Genomic DNA, 19,244 nt, shown 5'->3' on the forward strand with positions numbered 1-19,244 from the left:
ATACATAGAAAAAAAGCTGGAAGTGCTGCTGTGGCTCACATGGTAGAGCTCTAGGCTTGAGAAAACCCAAGGACAGTGTTCAGGCCCAAGACTAGCAAAAAATAAAATAATTAACTAGGAATGTCTGTTGAATACTGTCGGACCCAATAAATGCTCATACATGCCATTTGAACCGATGTGCTGGTTTTGTAGGTCTTTGTGAGCTGCTGACTTAAAATATGTTTTAGGGGGATGCAAGTGTGGCTAGCATGCACGAAGCCCTGAGTTCAATTCCTTGGTACCACATACACAGAAAAAGCTGAAAGTAGTACTATGATTCAAGGGGTAGAGCACTAACTTTGAGAAAGCTCAAGGACAGAGCCCAGACCCTGAGTTCAAGCCCCAGGACTGGCAAAAAAAAAAAGCGTGTGTGTGTGTGTGTGTGTGTGTGTGTATGCAGGGAGGATATACATCTGTAGTAGAGAGTCTGCTTTGGATGTGCAGAGCTCTGGGGTTTCATCCCCACAGTCTTTGTCAGAAGCTTTGTTAGTACCTGTGCATTTTATATCACTAAGAAGGAGAATGGATTAAAATATTTCCTAGCTTCTTCTTCTTCCTCTTCTTCTTTTCTGCCAGTCTTGGGGACTGAACTCAGGGCCTGAGCACTGTGCTTGGGCTTTCCTTAAGGCTAGAGCTCTACCACTTGAGCCACAACGCCACTTTTGGCTTTTTTTTTCTATGTATGTGGTACTGAGGAATTGATCCCAGGTCTTCATGCACGCTAGGCAAGCACTCTACCACAAGGCCAAACTCCCTCTTCTTTTTGGCTGATACAGCATAAAATACAATCTGAGAGACATTAAGATAGAGAGGGGGCACTGGGGGGTCACGCTTATAATCCTAGCTACTTAGGAGACTGAAATCTGAATATGGCAGTTCAAAGCCAGCACCAGCTAAGAAGGATAAGGACAGGATAAGGAGTTGAGGCCATCTTGGCCTTCTGGATTCAAGGTATGTTTGACAGGACCACCAGCCACTCCTGAGCTGACAGCGCTGTGGAAGGGGCAGACTGGGAAAATTTGTAGGTCAGCTCCCAGAGGTCAGAAGGCCAGCAGTGCCAGGATAAAAGATGCTACCTTCCATTAAAGCAATGGGGAGACATTTGTGAGTTCAGACTAGGAAGCTGAGCTAGAAGGTAAATCTGGAGGGTGGGTTTGGGTGGTGAGTGAAGGAGATGCGCTGAGTTGGGGGTCCTAAAGTAAAGAAGGGGTAAGAGGAGTTGGAGAGGAGAAGACAGATATGAAAACTCTGAGGACAAAGAAGAAATAAGAGACGAACTAATGTCTATCAGGTGAGAACCAGAAGGCAAGGTCCATTTCTGAGCATCTGATCTGTGCCAAGTAGAGGCAGAATGGAAGGCACAGAAGGAACAATTTGGAGCAAGATGAGATATACAGTTTTGATATTTTAGTTAGATGAGGCCAGATTCAGGTTTAAGAGAGAGAAAGCAAGGCCAGGCACTGCTGGCTACTCAGGAGGCTGAGAATCGGGTTTGAAGCCATCCCATGTAGCAAAGTCTATGAGACTCTTGTCTCCAGTTAGCCACCAGAAAACTTGGAAGTGGTTCTGTGGCTCAAAGTGGTAGAGCACTAGAGCACTAGCCATCAGCAAAAGAGCTCAGGGACAGCACACAGGCCCCGAGTTTAAGCTCTACAGTCCACAACAACAAGGAAAAAAAGGCCAGTTGTGGCTCAAGTGGTAAAGAGTGTCATTGAGCAACAAAAAGCTCAGGTGCAGTGCCAAGGCCCTGAATTCAAGCCCCCAGACTAGCATGAAGAAAGTGGAGGGGGTGGGGGGAAGGTAGGCAGGGTTGGGGAGACTGGAGAGACAGACACCAAATCGTGTCCCTAAAATACTGACTTGGATGCCTATGGGTCATTAATTGGAGCAAAGGGAAAATGGTGTGGTATGGCTTTTTATTTATGTGTGTGTGTGGGGGGGGATCCTAGGGTTTGAACTCTGGGCCTGGGCATTGTCCCTGAGCTCTTCAGCTACCACCCGACCCTTGAGCCAAGTCCCACTTCCGGTTTTCTAGTGGTTTATTGGAGGTAAGAGTCTGTCTCATGGTCTTTAATGCCCCTGCTGGCTTTCGACTGTGATCATCAGATCTCAGCCTCCTGAGTAGCTAGGATTGCTGGAGGGAGCCATGGCGTCCCACCTGGCTGGTGTGGCTTTTTACATCTGAATGTCAGATTAACCAACAAACAGAAAGACCCAGGGTTTCATTTCAGGCAGCGCTGGATCTAGGGGCTCATAATATCCCATGGTTGTTAACCGAAGAGGCTAGATCTAAGTGTTCAAATGATTTTCCAGAAACCTCTCCACCTTCAGCTCTGAGTCCTGCTCAGTGTCATTATAGGAATGTCCTCTCCCGATGATAGCACGTTGATCCCCAGTACCTCAAAGTGCACTTGTCACTAATTTAGTAATAATTGTAGAGGGGAAAAAAACTGGAGCAAAGCTTTCTCTGATCTCCTTTGAAGCCATCTCCATCTCTGAACTATCAGTGAAGCCAGGAGGATGTGGTTCTGGCATTGGTCAGGCCTGAGTCAGGTACCATTCAGTCCTGGAAAGCATGTATATTGAGAGGCAGAGACATTCTCCCAGGAAAAGTTATTAGAGTTCTGTCGTGAGACCAAGACAGGTTAAAAACAAATAACGGGCTGGGTGCAGTGGCTCACGCCTGTAATCCTAACTACTCAGGAGGCTGAGATCTGAGGAGCAAAGTTTAAAGCTAGCTCAGTGTGAGACTCTTCAGTTAACCACTAGAAAATTGGAAGTGGGGCTTGGCTCAAGGGTAGGGCTGTAGCCTTGAGCTGAAGAACTCAGGGACAGTGCTCGGGCCCAGAGTTCAAGCCCCATGACCAGAAACAAACAAACAAACAAAACAGTAACAGTCCACCTCTGAATTATTTTGTTTAGTTGTATTTTTTTTTATCTGAGACCAGGACTCCAAGTCATTGTTTGATGCTTGCTTTCACTCACTTTTGATGGTGTACTTGAGCCATGCCTCCAACCCCACCTCAAAGTCTTGAGACACACTTGTTGAAGGGGAAGGAAGCAGGAGAAGGAGCTGCAATAGAAGAGTGATTGAAGAAGAGAGATGTCGGGCCGGGAGTTTGGCCTAGTGGTTAAAGTGCTTGCCTAGCATGCATGAAGACCCGGGTTCGATTCCTCGGTACCACATACATAGAAAAAAGCCGGAAGTGGTGCTGAGGCTCAAGTGGTAGAGCTCTAGCCTTGAGAAAGTCCAAGGACAGTGCTCAGGCCCTGAGCTCAAGCCCAGGACTGGCAAAAAAAAAAAAAAAAAAAAGAAGAGAGATGTCCAGGGGGTGCTGGCTGCTGATCTAGGGGAGGAGAAGTTAGTGGGGTCAGGTGTTAGCATGGCTGAAAAGGTTGGAAAGCAGAACAAGGCATTGGATTTGTAATCCTTTGTGTGCTGTTGTTGTTCTTCTTTTTCTTCTATTTATTTGTTTGTTTGTTTGTTTTTGGTCATTTGTGGGGCTTGAACTCAGGGCCTAGGCACTGTCCTTTAGCCTCTTTGTGCTCAAGGATAGTGCTCTGTCACTTCCCGTTTTCTAGAGGATATTTGGACTTAAGAGTCTCAGGTCCTTTTGTGCCCCGGCTGGCTTTGAACCTTGATTCTCAGTTCTCAGCCTTCTGAATAGCTAGGATTACAGGCATGAGCCACGGCGCCCAGCTTCTCCCTGTTTTCTTTTGGGCCAACCTGTTTGTCTGAGGTGCTGTTCTCTGTTTCCCTCATTTATCCTCCTTTATTATTATTATTATCATCATCATCATCATCATCATCATCATCATCATCATCATCGTTATCATTATTAATTGGCCATTTCCTGGGGCTTGAACTCAGAGCACTGTCTCTGAGCTTCTTTTGCTCAAGGCTAGCACTCTACCCCTTGAGCCACAGTGCCACGTCCAGCTTTTTCTCTTTTATGTGGTACTGAAGAATCAAACCCAGGGGGCCGGGAGTTTGGCCTAGTGGTTAAAGTGCTTGCCTAGCATGCATGAAGACCCAGGTTCGATTCCTCGGGACCACATACATAGAAAAAAGCCGGAAGTGGTGCTGAGGCTCAAGTGGTAGAGCTCTAGCCTTGAAAAAACCCAAGGACAGTGCTCAGACCCTGAGCTCAAGCCCAGGACTGGCAAAAAAAAAAAAAAGAATCAAACCCAGGGCTTCATGCATGCTAGCCAAGCACTCTACCACGAAGCCACACTCCCAGTCCCTGTGCCTCCTCATTTTGTGCATGACATTGAGCAGGGCCAGGGACTGGACTGGTGGGTCCAGGCTGGAAGAGGTGGGCCAGAGGCTGCTCTATGTGTACCAGTTCTTTTCTGATAGAATGGGTCCGTGGTGGGTGTGACAGTCCAGGCAGAGGGTCCTTGACTCTGATCTTTCCTGCCCCTTACAGTGTGTCAAATCCTGCCAAAGGGGGTTGTGTCTGTTCTGGGGCCCTCCTCCAGCCCAGCATCTGCCTCCACCGTGAGCCATATCTGTGGGGAGAAGGAGGTAAGGTAGACCCATGGGGACCCCGTGTAGTACAGAGAAGAAGTGGTCCCTCCGGGTGGGGGGGGGGACAGCCAGCAGCAGCCAGGTGGAAACAACCTCTCCCTCCCCCCTCTCTCTGTCCAGATCCCCCACATCAAGGTAGGTCCTGAGGAGACACCCCGCCTTCAGTACCTTCGCTTTGCATCTGTCAGCCTGTACCCCAGTAACGAGGACGTCAGCCTGGCAGTTTCCCGAATCCTCAAGTCCTTCAACTATCCCTCCGCCAGCCTGATCTGTGCCAAGGCCGAATGTGAGGAGAACTGAGTGTTCTGTTCCCCACTTCCCCCCTAAATATCCCCTGCCCACTTCCACCATCCCTTTCCTATCAGAAAGCGAGACCACTGGTTCTTCAGACCAATGCATTCCAGATAGAACCCAGGGGGTTCACAGATGGTGACTGAGCAGCTGCGTTGCCCAGCCTTCCTATAGGCCCTTCAGTTGGCATGGAGCAGGGCTGGGCGTGGTTTCGTCCTGGGCTGAGTGGAGGAAAGGATGCTGGTCCTTTCGGGATGCAGGGCCTTTGAGACATTTAAGCTGGCTGGGTGACCTGGTAGGGTAGGGGAAGGGCTCATGGATGCACCTGTGGCTTTAGTGTGGACATTGTGAAGCAGAGAAGGAGCAGCAGAGTAGAAGAGGACTTTCCAAGCAGAGCAGGGTAGGGGGCACATGGCCAGATTTGGGCTATAGAAAGAGAATTGATCAGATCAGAGAGGGTCACCAGAAGGGTTGCCAGACCAACAGGTGACAGAGGGAGATGACCTGGATTGGGCACAGGTGTTTGGCAGTAGGAGGGGAGAGCCAGAATTGGTTGAAGAGGAGAATGGATGTGGGTAGGGGTGTGGTGGGGTGGGGCATGGGTGGCACGGGACTTGTGTGGACAGTAGGAAACAGATTCTTCGAAAGGGATGCGTACAGGAAGTGACACATCTTGCAGATGTTCTGGTGATATGGGCAGGAGTCTGGATGGCTGCTGGCAGGAGCCTGAGAGGACAGCCGAGCTCCAGAACCTGTAGAAGGAGGATTTTTTGGTTTTGGAGGGGTTGTTTTTTGCCAGTCCTGGGGCTTGAACTCAGGGCCTGGGCACTGTCCTTGGACACCTTTTGTTCAAGGCTAGCACTCTGTCACTTGAGCCACAGCACCACTTCCAGCCTTTTCTGTGTATGTGGTTCCAGAGAATCAAACCCAGGGCTTCATGCATGCATGCTAGGCCACACCCCAGCCTTGAAGGAGGTTTTCTAAGTGCCTGCTGAATGCTTGCTCTGTGGTGATAGGGAGGAAGGTGCAGAGAGTGAGGCAGACACAGTGGCTGTCCTAGTGAAGCCTCTGTTGAAGTGACAGGTTCGTGAACCTTTATCTGGGTAGACAGGGTAGCTCTATGCAGACAAAGGCAAGTAGACTAATGAGGCTTGTGAAACAGGACCATTTTAAGTGGACCAGTGGACAGGAGTCTCATGGAGAACAGGACATGGGAGTGAAGGTGAAGCGGAGATGAGAGAGAGAGAGAGAGCCCTAGTGCAAGAGGGTTCTAGGTAAAAGAAAAATCCAGGCCAAAGCCACAAGACAGAAGTGTCACTGCTAGACGCACACTGTCTGAGGGAGAGCGGAAGTGACGTCAGAGGACCTGGTGCCTGTCACTCTGGCTGCGGTGTGGAGAACAGCCTCTTGCAGTTTCAAGAGGCAAGAGATATTAATGGCTTGGGCCAGGGCACTGACAGTGGCATGGTATGGGTAGGTGCTGATGTATTTTGAAGATAGAAGCTGGGTGGGTTGAGGAGAGAGAAGCAGCCAGGGCTGTCATCAAAGAAAGTTCTGGCTGAGCAACTGGCAGACTGGTTGCTACCTCCCTACCTAGTGGCATCGGAGGTGTAGTGGGTTAACCAGGAAGGCAAGGATGTAAACTGGGTGCCGGTGGCTCACACCTGTCATCCTAGCTACTCAGGAGGCTGAGATCTGAAGATCAAGGTTCAAAGCCAGCCCGGGCACAAAAGGATCTGAGACTCTTCTCTCCAATTAACCTCTAAAAAATGGTAAGTGGAGCTTGGCTCAAGGATAGGTGGCTAGCTTTGAGCTGAAGAGCTCAGGGACAGGCCAATAAGCCCCATGACCCACAAAAAAAAAAGAGGTAGAGCATCAGCCATGAGTAGAAAAGAACCTAGCACAAGACACAAGATTCTGAGTTCAAGCCCCAATACCAGAACGAACGAACACAAAAAGGTACAAATGTTAAATACATCAGACATGCCGCTGATCAGGCAAGGATGGGTGGGGACGTTCCAGGATTAGGTTTTTAAGCCGCATAGCTCAGAACAGCATCTGGGACTGCCACGTCATCATCTCAGTGAACCTTCTGGTCCCTGTCCAGCAAGGAAGATGGCGTGTCACCCTATGCCCCTGTCTTCAGAAAGAAGGGCTCTAACCTGAGGCTTGACCTTCCTGTAGGCCTACTGCGATTGGAGGAACTGGTACGTGGCTTCCTTATCTCCAAGGAGACGTTGTCAGTGAGAATGTTGGACGACAGTCGAGACCCCACGCCCCTGCTCAAGGAGATCCGAGATGACAAAGTGTCCACCATCATCATTGACGCCAATGCATCCATCTCCCACCTCGTCCTCCGCAAGGTGGGGCCTCTCTCCCCTCCATCTCCAAAGGGCCAAGATGCAGAACCCTAGGCCACCGTGAGCAGGTTGCCCAAGGTCCAGAACCTCAGAGAGGGCAGTGAGACTCTTTCCTCCTTACACCTAGGAAATAGTAATGTCTGTTTTATTTGGTTTTGTTTTTAATATGCCAGTCCTGGGACTCGAACTCAGGTCTTGGGCACTGTCGCTGAGATTTTGTGCTCAAGGCTAGTGCTCTACCACTTGAGCTATAGCTCAATTTCCAGCTTTTTGTAGTTAATTGGAGATTAAGAGTCTCATGGACCTTCCTTCCATAAATCTCAGCCACTTGAGTAGGTAGGGTCACAGACATAAGCCACCAGCTCCCAACTGTTTTTTTTTTTTTTTTCATGGGGCTTGAACTCTGGGCCTGGGTGCTGTCCCTGAGCTCTTCAGCTCAAGGCTATCCCCCTGACCCCTGGAGCCACAGTCCCCCTTCCGGTTTTCTAATGGTTAACTAGAGATAAAAGTCTCACGGTCTTTAATGTCTGGGCTGCTTTGAACTGAGATCCTCAGATCGTGGCCTCCTGAGTCGTTAGGATTACAGGTGTGAGCCACGGCGCGTGGTTAGCTTTTTTTTTTTTTTCCACCAGTCCTGGAACTTGAACTCAGGGCCTGGGCACTGTTCTTGAGCTTTCTCAAAGCTAGCACTCTACCACTTAAGCCACAACACCACTCCTGGCTTTTTCTGGGTATGTGGTACTGAGGAATGGAATCCAGGGCTCCCTGCATGCTAGGCGAGCACTCTGCCACTAGGTCACACTCCTGGCCTCATTTTTTTTTTACTTAAAAATCACATTACAGAAGTGGTCAAAGCCCACAGGAAGAGGGGTGAACAGGCTTGGAGAATGTAGGTTGGCTTAGGGAAGAGCCTCTCAGATCATGGGGCACACTGGCCCTGGGGGGAATCACTGTCCCTCTGTGCATGATGCGGTATTTCCTCGTCCAGTCTGTCCTTCCCAGAGCTCAGATCCTGTCCCCTAGAAGCTCATGCAGAGGCACTGTGAAGGCCAGGGTTGTGGGGGGTGGGGAGTCCTCCAGGCACAGAGGGATCTTCTAGCTTAGTTTTCCTTGAGGGCCGTTAGGAAAGGGGTCTCGAAGCATGAACTTTACGATTTTTCTGTCTTTCATGGCAGAGCGCTTATCTCTGGCTCTACTTACCAGCCCCGTGGCTCTGAGGAGGAATTTAGGTTTTCTTGTTCCTGTCTCTACCTGTCCTGTCTCCAGAAGGAAGTCCTTATCCAGAGGAGCAGACACTTGAGAGGCCCCATGCTCCCCTCCACCCTAATCTCTGCTTCCCATTGGGCACCAGTCAGTGTGCTAGGACCCAAGGGAGCAAAATCTCCCCTGCCCCCCGCCCTCTCTCATCTCCATATCACTCCACATTGCTTCCTGTGTTTCTCACCATGCCTGCCTCTAAATCCCTCTGCCTTTCTTGGGGTCCCCCCTATCTCTGCCTGTGGGTCTCTGTTTCTCTCACCCTGCCTCTCGGCTGCTTCTGTTTTTCTCCAGGCCTCAGAGCTGGGCATGACCTCAGCATTTTACAAGTATATCCTCACCACCATGGTGAGTACCCCCCATACCCCCCAGCTCCCATCCACCTTGCCTGTACCACCCGGCACCTGGCCCTACACCCCACCGTCTCCTCTTCTCCTCCCAGGACTTCCCCATCCTGCGTCTGGATGGTCTTGTGGAGGACTCTTCTAACATCCTGGGCTTCTCCATGTTCAACACCTCCCACCCCTTCTATCCCGAGTTCGTGCGCAGCCTCAACATGTCCTGGAGAGAAAACTGTGAAGCCAGCACCTACCCGGGCCCCGCGGTGAGCACACCCAGCTCAGGCACACCCAAAGACACACTGCGCCCAGACACAAAGTCCCCTTTCAGAGCGGGCCCCAATGGCTCACGCCTGACATCCTAGCTACTCAGGAGGCTGAGATGTGAGGATCATGGTTTGAAGCCAGCCCAGGCAAAAACATCTCCAAGAGATTCTTATCTCCAATGAACTACTCAAAAACCAGAAATGGCACTGTGGCTCAGGTGGTAGAGCACTAACCTTGAGCACAGAGGCACAGGGACAGCGCCCAGGCCCTGAGTTCAAGGCCCACCAAGTTCCCTTTCAGACCTCATTCATTGTGCTCAGAACCTTCCAGCACTCCAGAGGTATCATGGTATGGCCCCGTGATTAGGCTCACCCATAGCTCCTCTTTGCCTCCCACACTGCTCTAGCTACACCAGCTTCCAGAAGGTTCCTCAAGGCCCCAAGCACAGGCCTCCCAGCCTGTGCACCTGCTCTCTATTCCCATGCTCTATTCTACAAAACCAGCCACTGCCTCTAAGTTCAGGTCTTTGGCTTGAACTCTGGGCCTGGGCATGGTCCCTGAGATTTTCAGCTCAAGGATACCACCCTACCCCTGGGCCTGGGCACTGTCCCTGAGCAATTCAGCTCAAGGCTACAGCCCTAACCCTGGAGCAACAGCCCCACTTCCGGTTTTCTAGTGATTAATTGGAGATAAAAGTCTCACGTTCTTTAGTGCCCAAGCTGGCTTTGAACTGCAACCCTCAGATCTCAGCCTCCTGAGTAGCTAGGATTACAGGCATGAGCCACTGCACCCAGCTAGCCCAGGTCTTTACTCAGAGGTCAACTTGGGTGTCAGCAGACTTTCCCTGGTTCCCCTATTTTTTTTTTTTCCAGTCCTGGGCTTGAGCTGAGGGCCTGAGCACTGTCCTTGGACTTTCTCAAGGCTAGAGCTCTACCACTTGAGCCTCAGCACCACTTCTGGCTTTTTTCTATGTATGTGGTACTGAGGAATCGAACCCGGGTCTTCATGCATGCTAGGCAAGCACTTTAACCACTAGGCCAAACTCCCGGTCCCTCCCCTATTTTTTTTTTTGCCAGTCCTGGGCTTGAACTCAGGGCCTGAGCATTGTCCTTGGACTTTTCTCAAGGCTAGAGTTCTACCACTTGAGCCTCAGCACCACTTCTGGCTTTTTCTGTGTATGTGGTACCGAGGAATTGAACCCCAGACTTCGTGTATGCTAGGCAAGCGCTCTACCACTAGGCCAAACTCCCGGCCCTGGTTCCCCCTATTTTATTTTAGTATATTTACTTATTTTCCTTGCCAGTTGTGGGGCTTGAACTCAAGGCCTGGGCACTGTCCCTCAGCTTTGTTGCTCAAGGGCTAGTGTTACCTTTTTTGTTGTTGTTATTCTTAATTGGACATAAGAGTCTCATGGACTTGCTTGCCCAGGCTGGCTTTGAACCATGATTCTCAGATCTCAGCCTCTTGAGTAACCAGGATGACAGGCATGAGTGACTGGTACCTGGGCCTACTGACATCTTCTGTCTGGAGAAAATCACCGGCATCCCTTCTTCCCTCACGACCCACTGTTTTCCTACTCCCTAGAGGAAAATTGAGGGCTTGTAGGTTGCGCCATAGGTAAGCCTGCAGGGCTCCCCGAGCTGAGCTGCCTCTCTCCCATCCCACCTTCCTTCGCTCCCTGCCCCTAGCTCTCGGCTGCCCTGATGTTTGACGCTGTGCACGTGGTGGTGAGCGCTGTCCGCGAGCTGAACCGCAGCCAGGAGATCGGTGTCAAGCCGCTGGCCTGTACTTCGGCCAACATTTGGCCTCATGGGACCAGTCTCATGAACTACCTGCGCATGGTCAGACAGAGGAGGGGGAGGAGGAGGAGGAGGGAGGGCAAGGTGGGACAGCAGCCGCCTTGGCAAGGGCACTCACTGTGTCCACCCTGTGGCCCTCTGCCTTCTCCCCTACCTCCATTCCCATCTCTGGGCCTCTCCCCGTTCTCCCCTTCTCCCCTCATTTGTCCACTCCTGCTGGCCTATCCCTGATTCCCCTGCGTGTGTTGTCTTCTGTTCTCTGTGATCCTTGCCGGTCCTTTCTCTCCCGCCCCTTCCTCTCCTGTCTCTGTTTCTCTCTGTGTCCGTATCTTGTGTCCGCTGGGCCTTTGGGCCCATCCCTGGGCCCTGCCTCCCTGCCCTCTGCCCCACCTCCTGCCCTGCTAGGTAGAGTATGATGGGCTGACTGGACGGGTCGAATTCAACAGCAAAGGGCAGAGGACCAACTATACCCTGCGGATTCTGGAAAAGTCTCGGCAGGGCCACCGAGAGGTGAGCAGGCCAGGGCAACACCAAAGGCCTGATGGGAAACAGAGGGGTGGGGCCTGTACTGATGGCACCCTCTCTGTTCCTCCCCAGATAGGGGTATGGTATTCTAACCGGACCCTGGCCATGAATGCCACCACCCTGGACATCAACCTGTCACAGACGCTGGCCAATAAGACATTGGTAGTTACGACCATCCTGGTGAGTGGCACTGGGGGGGGGACGGGGGGGGGGAATGCCCAGATAGATGAAGAGACCCCAATGCTGGGACTTCTCTGAGCAGCACCCTGGCCCACCTGGCTCCCCTGAGGTGGAGAATTGCCTTGACTGGCACAAGTCACAATACAGATAAGCAGGGAGCGTGACCCAGGTACCCAACCACCCCCAACTGCACACCAACAACTGCTACACCAGGGGAAGGCACAGGCTATCCTGGGAGACTGGCTCGCTCCTCCCTCTGGGTTCCTTGTGCAATAGTTGACTCATGGTAGGCTCAAATGGTCGTTGTCCCAATTGCCAACCAACCTGGTGTATTGGCAAACACCAACTGGTTTGATATCCGTTTTGAAGACATGGAAACAGGAGAGACGAAGCCACTTGCTCAGGGTCACACAGAAAACATCAGCCAGGTCTGGGAGAGTGGCCTCGTGGTAGACTGCTTGCCTAGCATGCATGAAGACCCGGGTTTGATTCCTCGGTACCACAAACACAAAAAAAGCCAGAAGTGGTGCTGTGGCTCAAATGATAAAGCACTATCCTTGAGAAAAACCCAGTGCCCAGGTCCTGAGTTCAAGCCCCAGGACTGGAAAAAAAAAAAAAAAAACAAGCATAAAGCCAGTCCTTTCCCTATCTGAGCAGCAACCACGGACATTTTCCTTTGCACAGGGGCTGCCACTCCTGCATGGTGGCAAATTAGAGATGGAGGGACCTTGATTTGTCAACCACTTCATCAAGCACCCCTTCCACACCTGCTAGCATGCTAGATCCTTTCCAGGAGCCTCTCTTTTTTCGTTTGATCAGTCATGGGGTTTGAACTTAGCACGTGGACGCTCTCCCTGAGCTCTTTCACTCAAAGCTGGAGCTCTAGCACTTTGAGCTACAACTCTGTTTCTGATTTTCTGGAGTTTGATTGGAGGGAGATAAGTCTGACAGACTTTCCTGCCCAGGCTGACTTTGAACTGTGGTGCTCAGATCTCAGCCTCCTGAGTAGTTAGGATTACAGATGTAAGCCACCAGCTCCTTATTTTTCCCCTTTGGATGGTAAGAAAACTCACAGCATGTCTCTGGGGGGGTAGAGCTGAGTGTCAGGCTCAAAGCCTGGCCATTCCCTTGCTACCTGCTGCTGCCCCCTGCCAGGCATGATGGCAGGCAAGAGGTGACAAACAGATTCCCAGGGCCTGGAGACCAATGACTTCCCTGAGCAGCTGGCCTAGAGGCTGTCATGCCAGGCGGCTTCAGTCATCACAGCATCTAAGTCCACAGCCCTTAGTTTCTCTTGTCTATGGGAGCCATGGATCTGGGTCAGCTGAGGGCTGTGACACTGAGATTCAGAGACCATTTCCAGTGGGTTCCACAGGGTGTCAGAAATTCCTATAAGCAGCCAGTGATAAGAGTTATTCCCTTGATCATCAGGGAACCTATGATATAAAGTGGACTTTGAGTCCCTCTGGAGGAGGGCCAGTGAGCCTGCCACAGAAGAGACAGATGGCCTGCACACAGGAAGCCAGACACTTCCTAACAGTCTCACCCAGGGGTCCTGGGGGCTGGCTGGGAGCCACGAGCACCTCTGCAGAGGATGTGTGTAGCCTGTCCCTGGGGGAAGCAGAAGAGATAGACCCTTTTTGGGGGGGGCAGCAAGGACAGTGGTCAGGGAGAGGACATCAGGAAAGTACCTTTCTCATACTTGCCTTGCCTTGGGGACCAGGAGCCAATATTGTTCTCTTCCTGGCATTCAGTCTTCTCTTGATGAACTGCTTTGCTCATTCATTCTGAAACTATTGCCGAAGCTTCCATGTGCCTGGCCTTGAACAAATTCTGGAGGCTCAGACCATGAGTCACAGCTTGATGGAAGGGGAATCCACCAGGCTGCAGTCATACCAACCCCAAATAATGAGGGGGAGCATTCCCAGAAAACTAGAGCTACCAGTGGAGCCTGAGAGACCTCTGAAAGACCTCATGGAGTAGGCAAGCATTAGCAAGAGCTGTGTAGCACAGAGAACATCCGGTCTGGCAGACGCTTGGATGGGGAGGCAGCAGCCTTAGCATGCATAACCATTTGCTTGCCAGCATTTTCATTCATTCGTGCATTCATTCATTCGTTTGTTTCTGTGGTACTGAGGATGAAGCCCAGAGCCTCAGACAGGCTAGATAAATGCTCCTTGTACTTGTGCCTGCATTTTCTGACATGGATTTCTGGCCATGCACTTGATATTGAGATGTAAGTCCAACTAGGTTGTCTGCTTCAGAAGTGAGAGACCCTACAGGGCCAGAGACAATACAGAAGTCCTGGGGCATGGAGGCCATGCCACAGTCTGCCCTTCACCACCCAGCTTTGATCACACAGTTGGTTCGGATGACACCTCTAGCTGTGACAGGCCTCGCCTAGTGCAAGGGCACTGGTGTGGCAGTGAGAGTCATGGCTCTGGGGCAGGTGGATGTCTGTCCATTCCTGTCTCAATTCCTCTAACTGCCCTGTCTCCACACCATCATCTGGAAAATAGGCCCTGAGACCCCCCCTTGCCCTGGAGGACCCTTCACTGCCCAGTGCTTGGCCAGCCTTCTCTGTGCCCTGCCTTGCCTGCCAGACAACTTGGTAGCAAACATAGCAGATCTGAGGCACAAAAGGCTCAAGTGAAATCTACAAGGTGTCGGAGCTGATTTGAGTTGGCAGAGCCTATGCACTGTTCTTTGCACCATTTTACCTTGGTTATCTACTGTTTTCCTTTACCTTCTTGGCTGTTCTGGTGAGCCTGGCATTGCCACACTCTCTGAAACCTGTGCAGGCCTCATCTCTCTGTCCTTAGTTCCTTTCAAGTCAGGTGCACGGGCCAGATCAGGGTCAGAGAAAAAGCGCGCTAAGAAGTCGCCATGTGGATTTGAGTCCCAGGTTCATGAAAGGCAGTCAGCTTTTGTGAGAAATATTCTAGAATCTACCCTATTGAATTTTCACTTTTTGGGGGGTGGGGGCTGGTGGTGAGATTTGAACTGAGGGCCTGGACACTGTCGTTAAACTCTTTTTGCTCAAGACTAGCACTCTACCACTTTGTGCCATGGCTCTACTGCCTGTGTTCTGGTGATTAATTGGAGATAAGAGTCTCACAGATTTTCCTGTCCAGGCTGGTGTCAAACCCTGATCCTCAGATCTCAGCCTCCTGAGTAGTTAAGATGCAGGCGTGAGCCACCAGTGCCCTGTAGGCTTTACTTTTAAGATGTGTGTGTGCACGCACATGCATGTTTGTGTGTATCTCTGTGCTCTACCACTGAGTTACATTCCCAAGGTCAACAGATTTTATTTAAGTATAACATGCACATTGAAGCCTGTGTAAATTATGAGGTGCAGAACACAGCTTAGTGATAGAGCGCTTGCCTGGCAAGCTCTGGGTTCCATGTCTAGCACTGCAACAAAATAAAACACTACCAGAAACTTGCCAGTGGTACTTCCCACTGAGTTTTCAAAAACTGGGCTGGGTGCTAGTGACTCATGCCACGTACGAACTCCTCACTACTTGGGAGGCTGAGATCTGAGGATCGTGGTTCAAAGCCAGCCCAGATAAGAAAGTCCATGAGACTCTTATCTCCAAAGAACCACCTCAAAACCAAAAGTGGAGCTGTGGCTGTAAGGGGTAGAAAGCTAGGCTTGAGCACAAAGAGGCTCAAGGACAGCTTCTAGGCCCTGAGTTCAAGACGTACGAGCAACAAAAATAAAGGACGCTCTTTACTACAAAGGAAGGAAAAATATTATGTGGTCTAAAAGCTTAATAAAATACTAAAATATTCCATTTATATCTGCAACCCACTTGGAATTGCAGTCTGAGATTATGTAATCAGACCTTGTCTCAAAAACAAAAGAGAAAACAAAACAAAATTCCATGACACTTGGGGTGAGGGACAGAAAAGGATAAAAATCTAGATAAAATAGAATAAAAAGGATAGAGAGGTTAAGGAGTGAAAAATTAGCCTCTCTTCTTCCCTCGTTTCTCATTTTCCTTTGTAAGAGGCCAAAAAGCTTCTAGAAATGTCTGTGCATGTACAGGTATATCACTGTTCCTTTCTCAAAGAACAGCATATTGTACACATTGTTCTGTAGCTTGGCTTCTTTTTTTCCACTCTTAATATATCTTATAGACCTTGCTATTTTAGTAACTTCTTGGGATTCTTTTATGACATTGATGATCTTTTTTAACTTGTCCCAAATTAGGTTGATTCAGCCTTTGTTCCTACCACAAGCTTTGCTGCAGTGACTTTCTTGGACCTGTATTTTTGTGTCCAGATGCACAGCCATTTGTAAGACAGAGTCTAGAATTGATCTTGCCAGTATCATGATGCCTGTCTCCCAAGGCTGGGCTTCTGTATGAGATTCTTTTTCATATTGTTATATAAGAATCTTAGTCTTAGCCAGGTGCCAGTGACTAATATCTGTGATCCTAGCTATTCAGGAGGCTGAGATCTGAGGATTGCTGTTCAAAGCCAGCCCCAGCATGAAAGTCAATGAGACTCTTATCTCCAATTAACCAACACAAACCGGAAGTGGCACTGTGCCTCAAGTGGTAGAGCATTAGCCTTAAGCCGAAGAACTCAGGGATATCACCCAGGCCCAGAGTTTAAGCCCATGACTGACAAAAAAATAAAATAAAATAAATCTTATTCTTAGGCTGGGAAGGTGGCCTAGTGGTAGAGTGCTTGCCTAAAATGCATGAAGCCCTGGGTTTGATTCTGCAGCACCACATAAACAGAAAAAACCAGAAGTGCCACTGTGGCTCAAGTGGTAGAGTGCTAGCATTGAGCAAAAGAAGCAGAGAGACAATGCCCAGGCTCTGAGTTCAAGCCCCAGGACTGGCAAAAAAAAAAGAATCTTAGTCTTAATTGATGTGTGTGTGTGTGTGTGTGCGTGTGTGTGTGTGTGTGTGTGTGTGTGTGTGTGTGTGTGTGTGTGTGTGTAGTCCTGGGGTAACTCTACTACCTCAGACCTGGGCTCAATCCCCAGAACTGGGGAGGAAAAAAAAAAGAATCTGAAAAACTCCTTATACACAACTTGATGAGGGTCCCAGGCTCTGAAGTTGGATTCCAGCTCGGGTTTTTGTTTTTTTGTTTGTTTTGTTTTGTTTTATGGTGGTTGTTTATTGTTGTTTTCTTTTGTTTTTTGGTTGTGGGCTGGAACTCTGCCTGGGCACTGTCCCTGAGCCTCTTTGTACTCAAGGCTAGCACTCTACCATTGAGCCACAGTATCACTTCTGGGGTTTTTTTTCTTTTTTTTTTTTTCTTTTTTTCCCCAGTCCTGAGGCTTGAACTCAGGGCCAGGGCACTACCCTTGGACACTTTTTGCTCAAGGCTAGCACTTTGCCTCTTGAGCCACAGCACCACTTCCAGTTTTTTCTGTGTATGAGGTCCCAAGAAATCAAACCCAGGGCTTCATACATACAAGGCAAGCACTCTACCACTAGGCTACACTCCCAGCCCACCATTTCTGGTTTTTGTGTAATTGAAGATAAGAGGCTCACAGGAACATTTCTGCCCGGGCTGGCTTTGAACCATGATCCCCACATCTCAGCCTCCTGAGTAGCAAGGATTACAGGCATTAGCCAGCTGTACCCAACTGGATCATTGTTTTCTGATACTAAATGCTATCTGTCCCTGGCCCTGTTCTCTGTTTTTGTCTCTATAAGTCCCAAGTTTCTCCATTCTGAATTTGGAGATGAGCTTGTTCTACTGGAAGGGACAGCTTCAGAGGGTAGAGTTCTGCCTCATCTCCCCTTTCCTTCTGCCCTGGTTTAGCTTTGACCTTGGGCTTAAGCCTTGCATTTCCTCCTTTGTGTTCCAGGAAGGGCTGTATATTTCTCCAGCCTGGGAAACCTGTCTCTGGGATCCTTGTTTTTTAATTCTCCAGCCTCAGTACCCAACAATCCAGATCCCCCATCTCTGTCTGGCTTCTCCCGTGTCCACTCTCTAGTTCTGTCCATTGAGCTCAGTCTGGCAGAGGGCTTAAAAGCAGAGCTTTGGAGTCAGATGGCTTGTCCTCAGTCAGCTGGGACTTTACTGCTCTGGACCTCGCTGTCCTCATCTCTAAAACAGGTAATAATACTGGCCTCCCACGCTGACAGAAGACCTGTCACACAGCAAGCCCACGAGAAATGCTAGCTGGTGCTGCTATTCTTAGTCTTATCTCACATTCCTGCTCCCAGTTTCATAATTTTTGATATAGAGAAGCAGCTTGGGACAGAGAGAGAGAAAGAGAGAGAGAAAGGTGCTAATTTCTCTCCACCCTCTATTCTGCTCCTGCTGCCTTTTAGCTGCAGGCTGATCAGAGCACAGGGCCACCTTTGACAGGACAGGACCTGGCTGAATTGGGAGGACAGGACACTTTCTGTCTATTGCTATGTAACAAGTCACCCTCAAATACCGAGACTTGGAACTCTTTTGTTGTCACTTTAAAAAAAAAAAATTAGGAAGTGGTGCTGTGGCTCAAGTGGTAGAGCACTAGGTTTAAGCTGAGATCAGGGGACAGTGCCCAGGCCCAGATTGGTTCAAGCCCCATGACCAGCCAAAAAAAAAAAAAATCAGTTCTGGAGCTTGAACTCAGGGCCTGGATGCTGCCCCTGACTTTTTGTTTTGCTTTGTTTTGTTTTTCTCAAAACTAGTGTTCTATCACTTGAGCCATAGCTTCACTTCTGGATTTTTTTTTTTTTTGGCCAGTCCTGGGCTTGAATCCAGGGACTGAGCACTGTCCTTGGACTTTTCCTCAAGGCTAGAGTTCTACCACTTGAGCCACAGCACTACTTCTAGCTTTTTTCTATGTTTGTGGTACCGAGGAATTGAACCCGGGTCTTTGTGCATGCTAGACAAGCACTCTACCACTAGGCCAAACTCCTGGCCCCTGGCCTTTTTGGTTGGTTTGTTTGGTGATTCATGGGACTTCAGAGTCTTAACGGGCTTCCTTGTGCCCAGCTGGCTTCAGACAGATCCTCAGATCTCAGCCCCCGAATGACGTGGGACTTCCGGGGTGAGCCACCAGTGCCAGGCTAATCTTGGTTACTTCTCACGGTTCTCTGGATCCTCTGGGAAGTCCTGCCAGGTCCTACCTGAATGCAGGTTCCACCCAAAGGTCTGGAAGGTCTGTTGGCTGGCTTGCACCGCCTGATCTACGTGTCATCCTTTGGGCCTGGTCTGGACTTCCTGACATGGCTTAGGCCTCTGGTCCTAACAGCTGATCTGAAAGCCAGAGAGCTCTGAAATTCACACAGCTTCATCTCCACCAGGTTCTGTTGGCCAAGGCCAATCTGACCCAGGACTAGAGAAGTGGACTCGCCTGCTGACGGATGAGGCGGCAGCATATCTCAGCCGCATCCATTGCAGAGTTCAGTTACTATGAAAAGTGACCAGGAGGCCCTGCGAGTAGGTGTAAAATCGAGGTTAATAATCTTCACGTTAGGGCCGGGAGTTTGGCCTAGTGGTTAAAATGCTTGCCTAGCATGCATGAAGACCCGGGTTCGATTCCTCTGTACCACATACATAGAAAAAAACCGGAAGTGGTGCTGAGGCTCAAGTGATAGAGCTCTAGCCTGGGGAAAACCCAAGGACAGTGCTCAGGCCCTGAGCTCAAGCCCAGGACTGGCAAAAAAAATAATAATCTTCACGTTAGTGA

The 19,244-nt window shown here is 49.9% G+C and overlaps 1 protein-coding gene across 1 annotated transcript in view; it reads left to right on the forward strand.

Moving 5' to 3' along the window:
• The window catches only part of Grik5 (glutamate ionotropic receptor kainate type subunit 5), a 47,306-nt gene that overhangs the window by 5,721 nt on the left and 22,341 nt on the right, over positions 1 to 19,244 (forward strand). Inside the window, exons 4-11 of the mRNA XM_090322829.1 lie at positions 4,470 to 4,567; positions 4,691 to 4,856; positions 7,046 to 7,224; positions 8,773 to 8,826; positions 8,921 to 9,082; positions 10,772 to 10,924; positions 11,288 to 11,392; positions 11,480 to 11,587. Coding sequence (XP_090178955.1) covers positions 4,470 to 4,567; positions 4,691 to 4,856; positions 7,046 to 7,224; positions 8,773 to 8,826; positions 8,921 to 9,082; positions 10,772 to 10,924; positions 11,288 to 11,392; positions 11,480 to 11,587 — 1,025 coding nt within the window. The remainder of the gene's footprint in view (positions 1 to 4,469; positions 4,568 to 4,690; positions 4,857 to 7,045; positions 7,225 to 8,772; positions 8,827 to 8,920; positions 9,083 to 10,771; positions 10,925 to 11,287; positions 11,393 to 11,479; positions 11,588 to 19,244) is intronic.

This window comes from Megascapheus bottae, chromosome 31 (genome assembly GCF_031878675.1).
Source record: "Megascapheus bottae isolate mThoBot1 chromosome 31, mThoBot2.hap1, whole genome shotgun sequence".
NCBI lineage: Eukaryota > Metazoa > Chordata > Mammalia > Rodentia > Geomyidae > Megascapheus > Megascapheus bottae.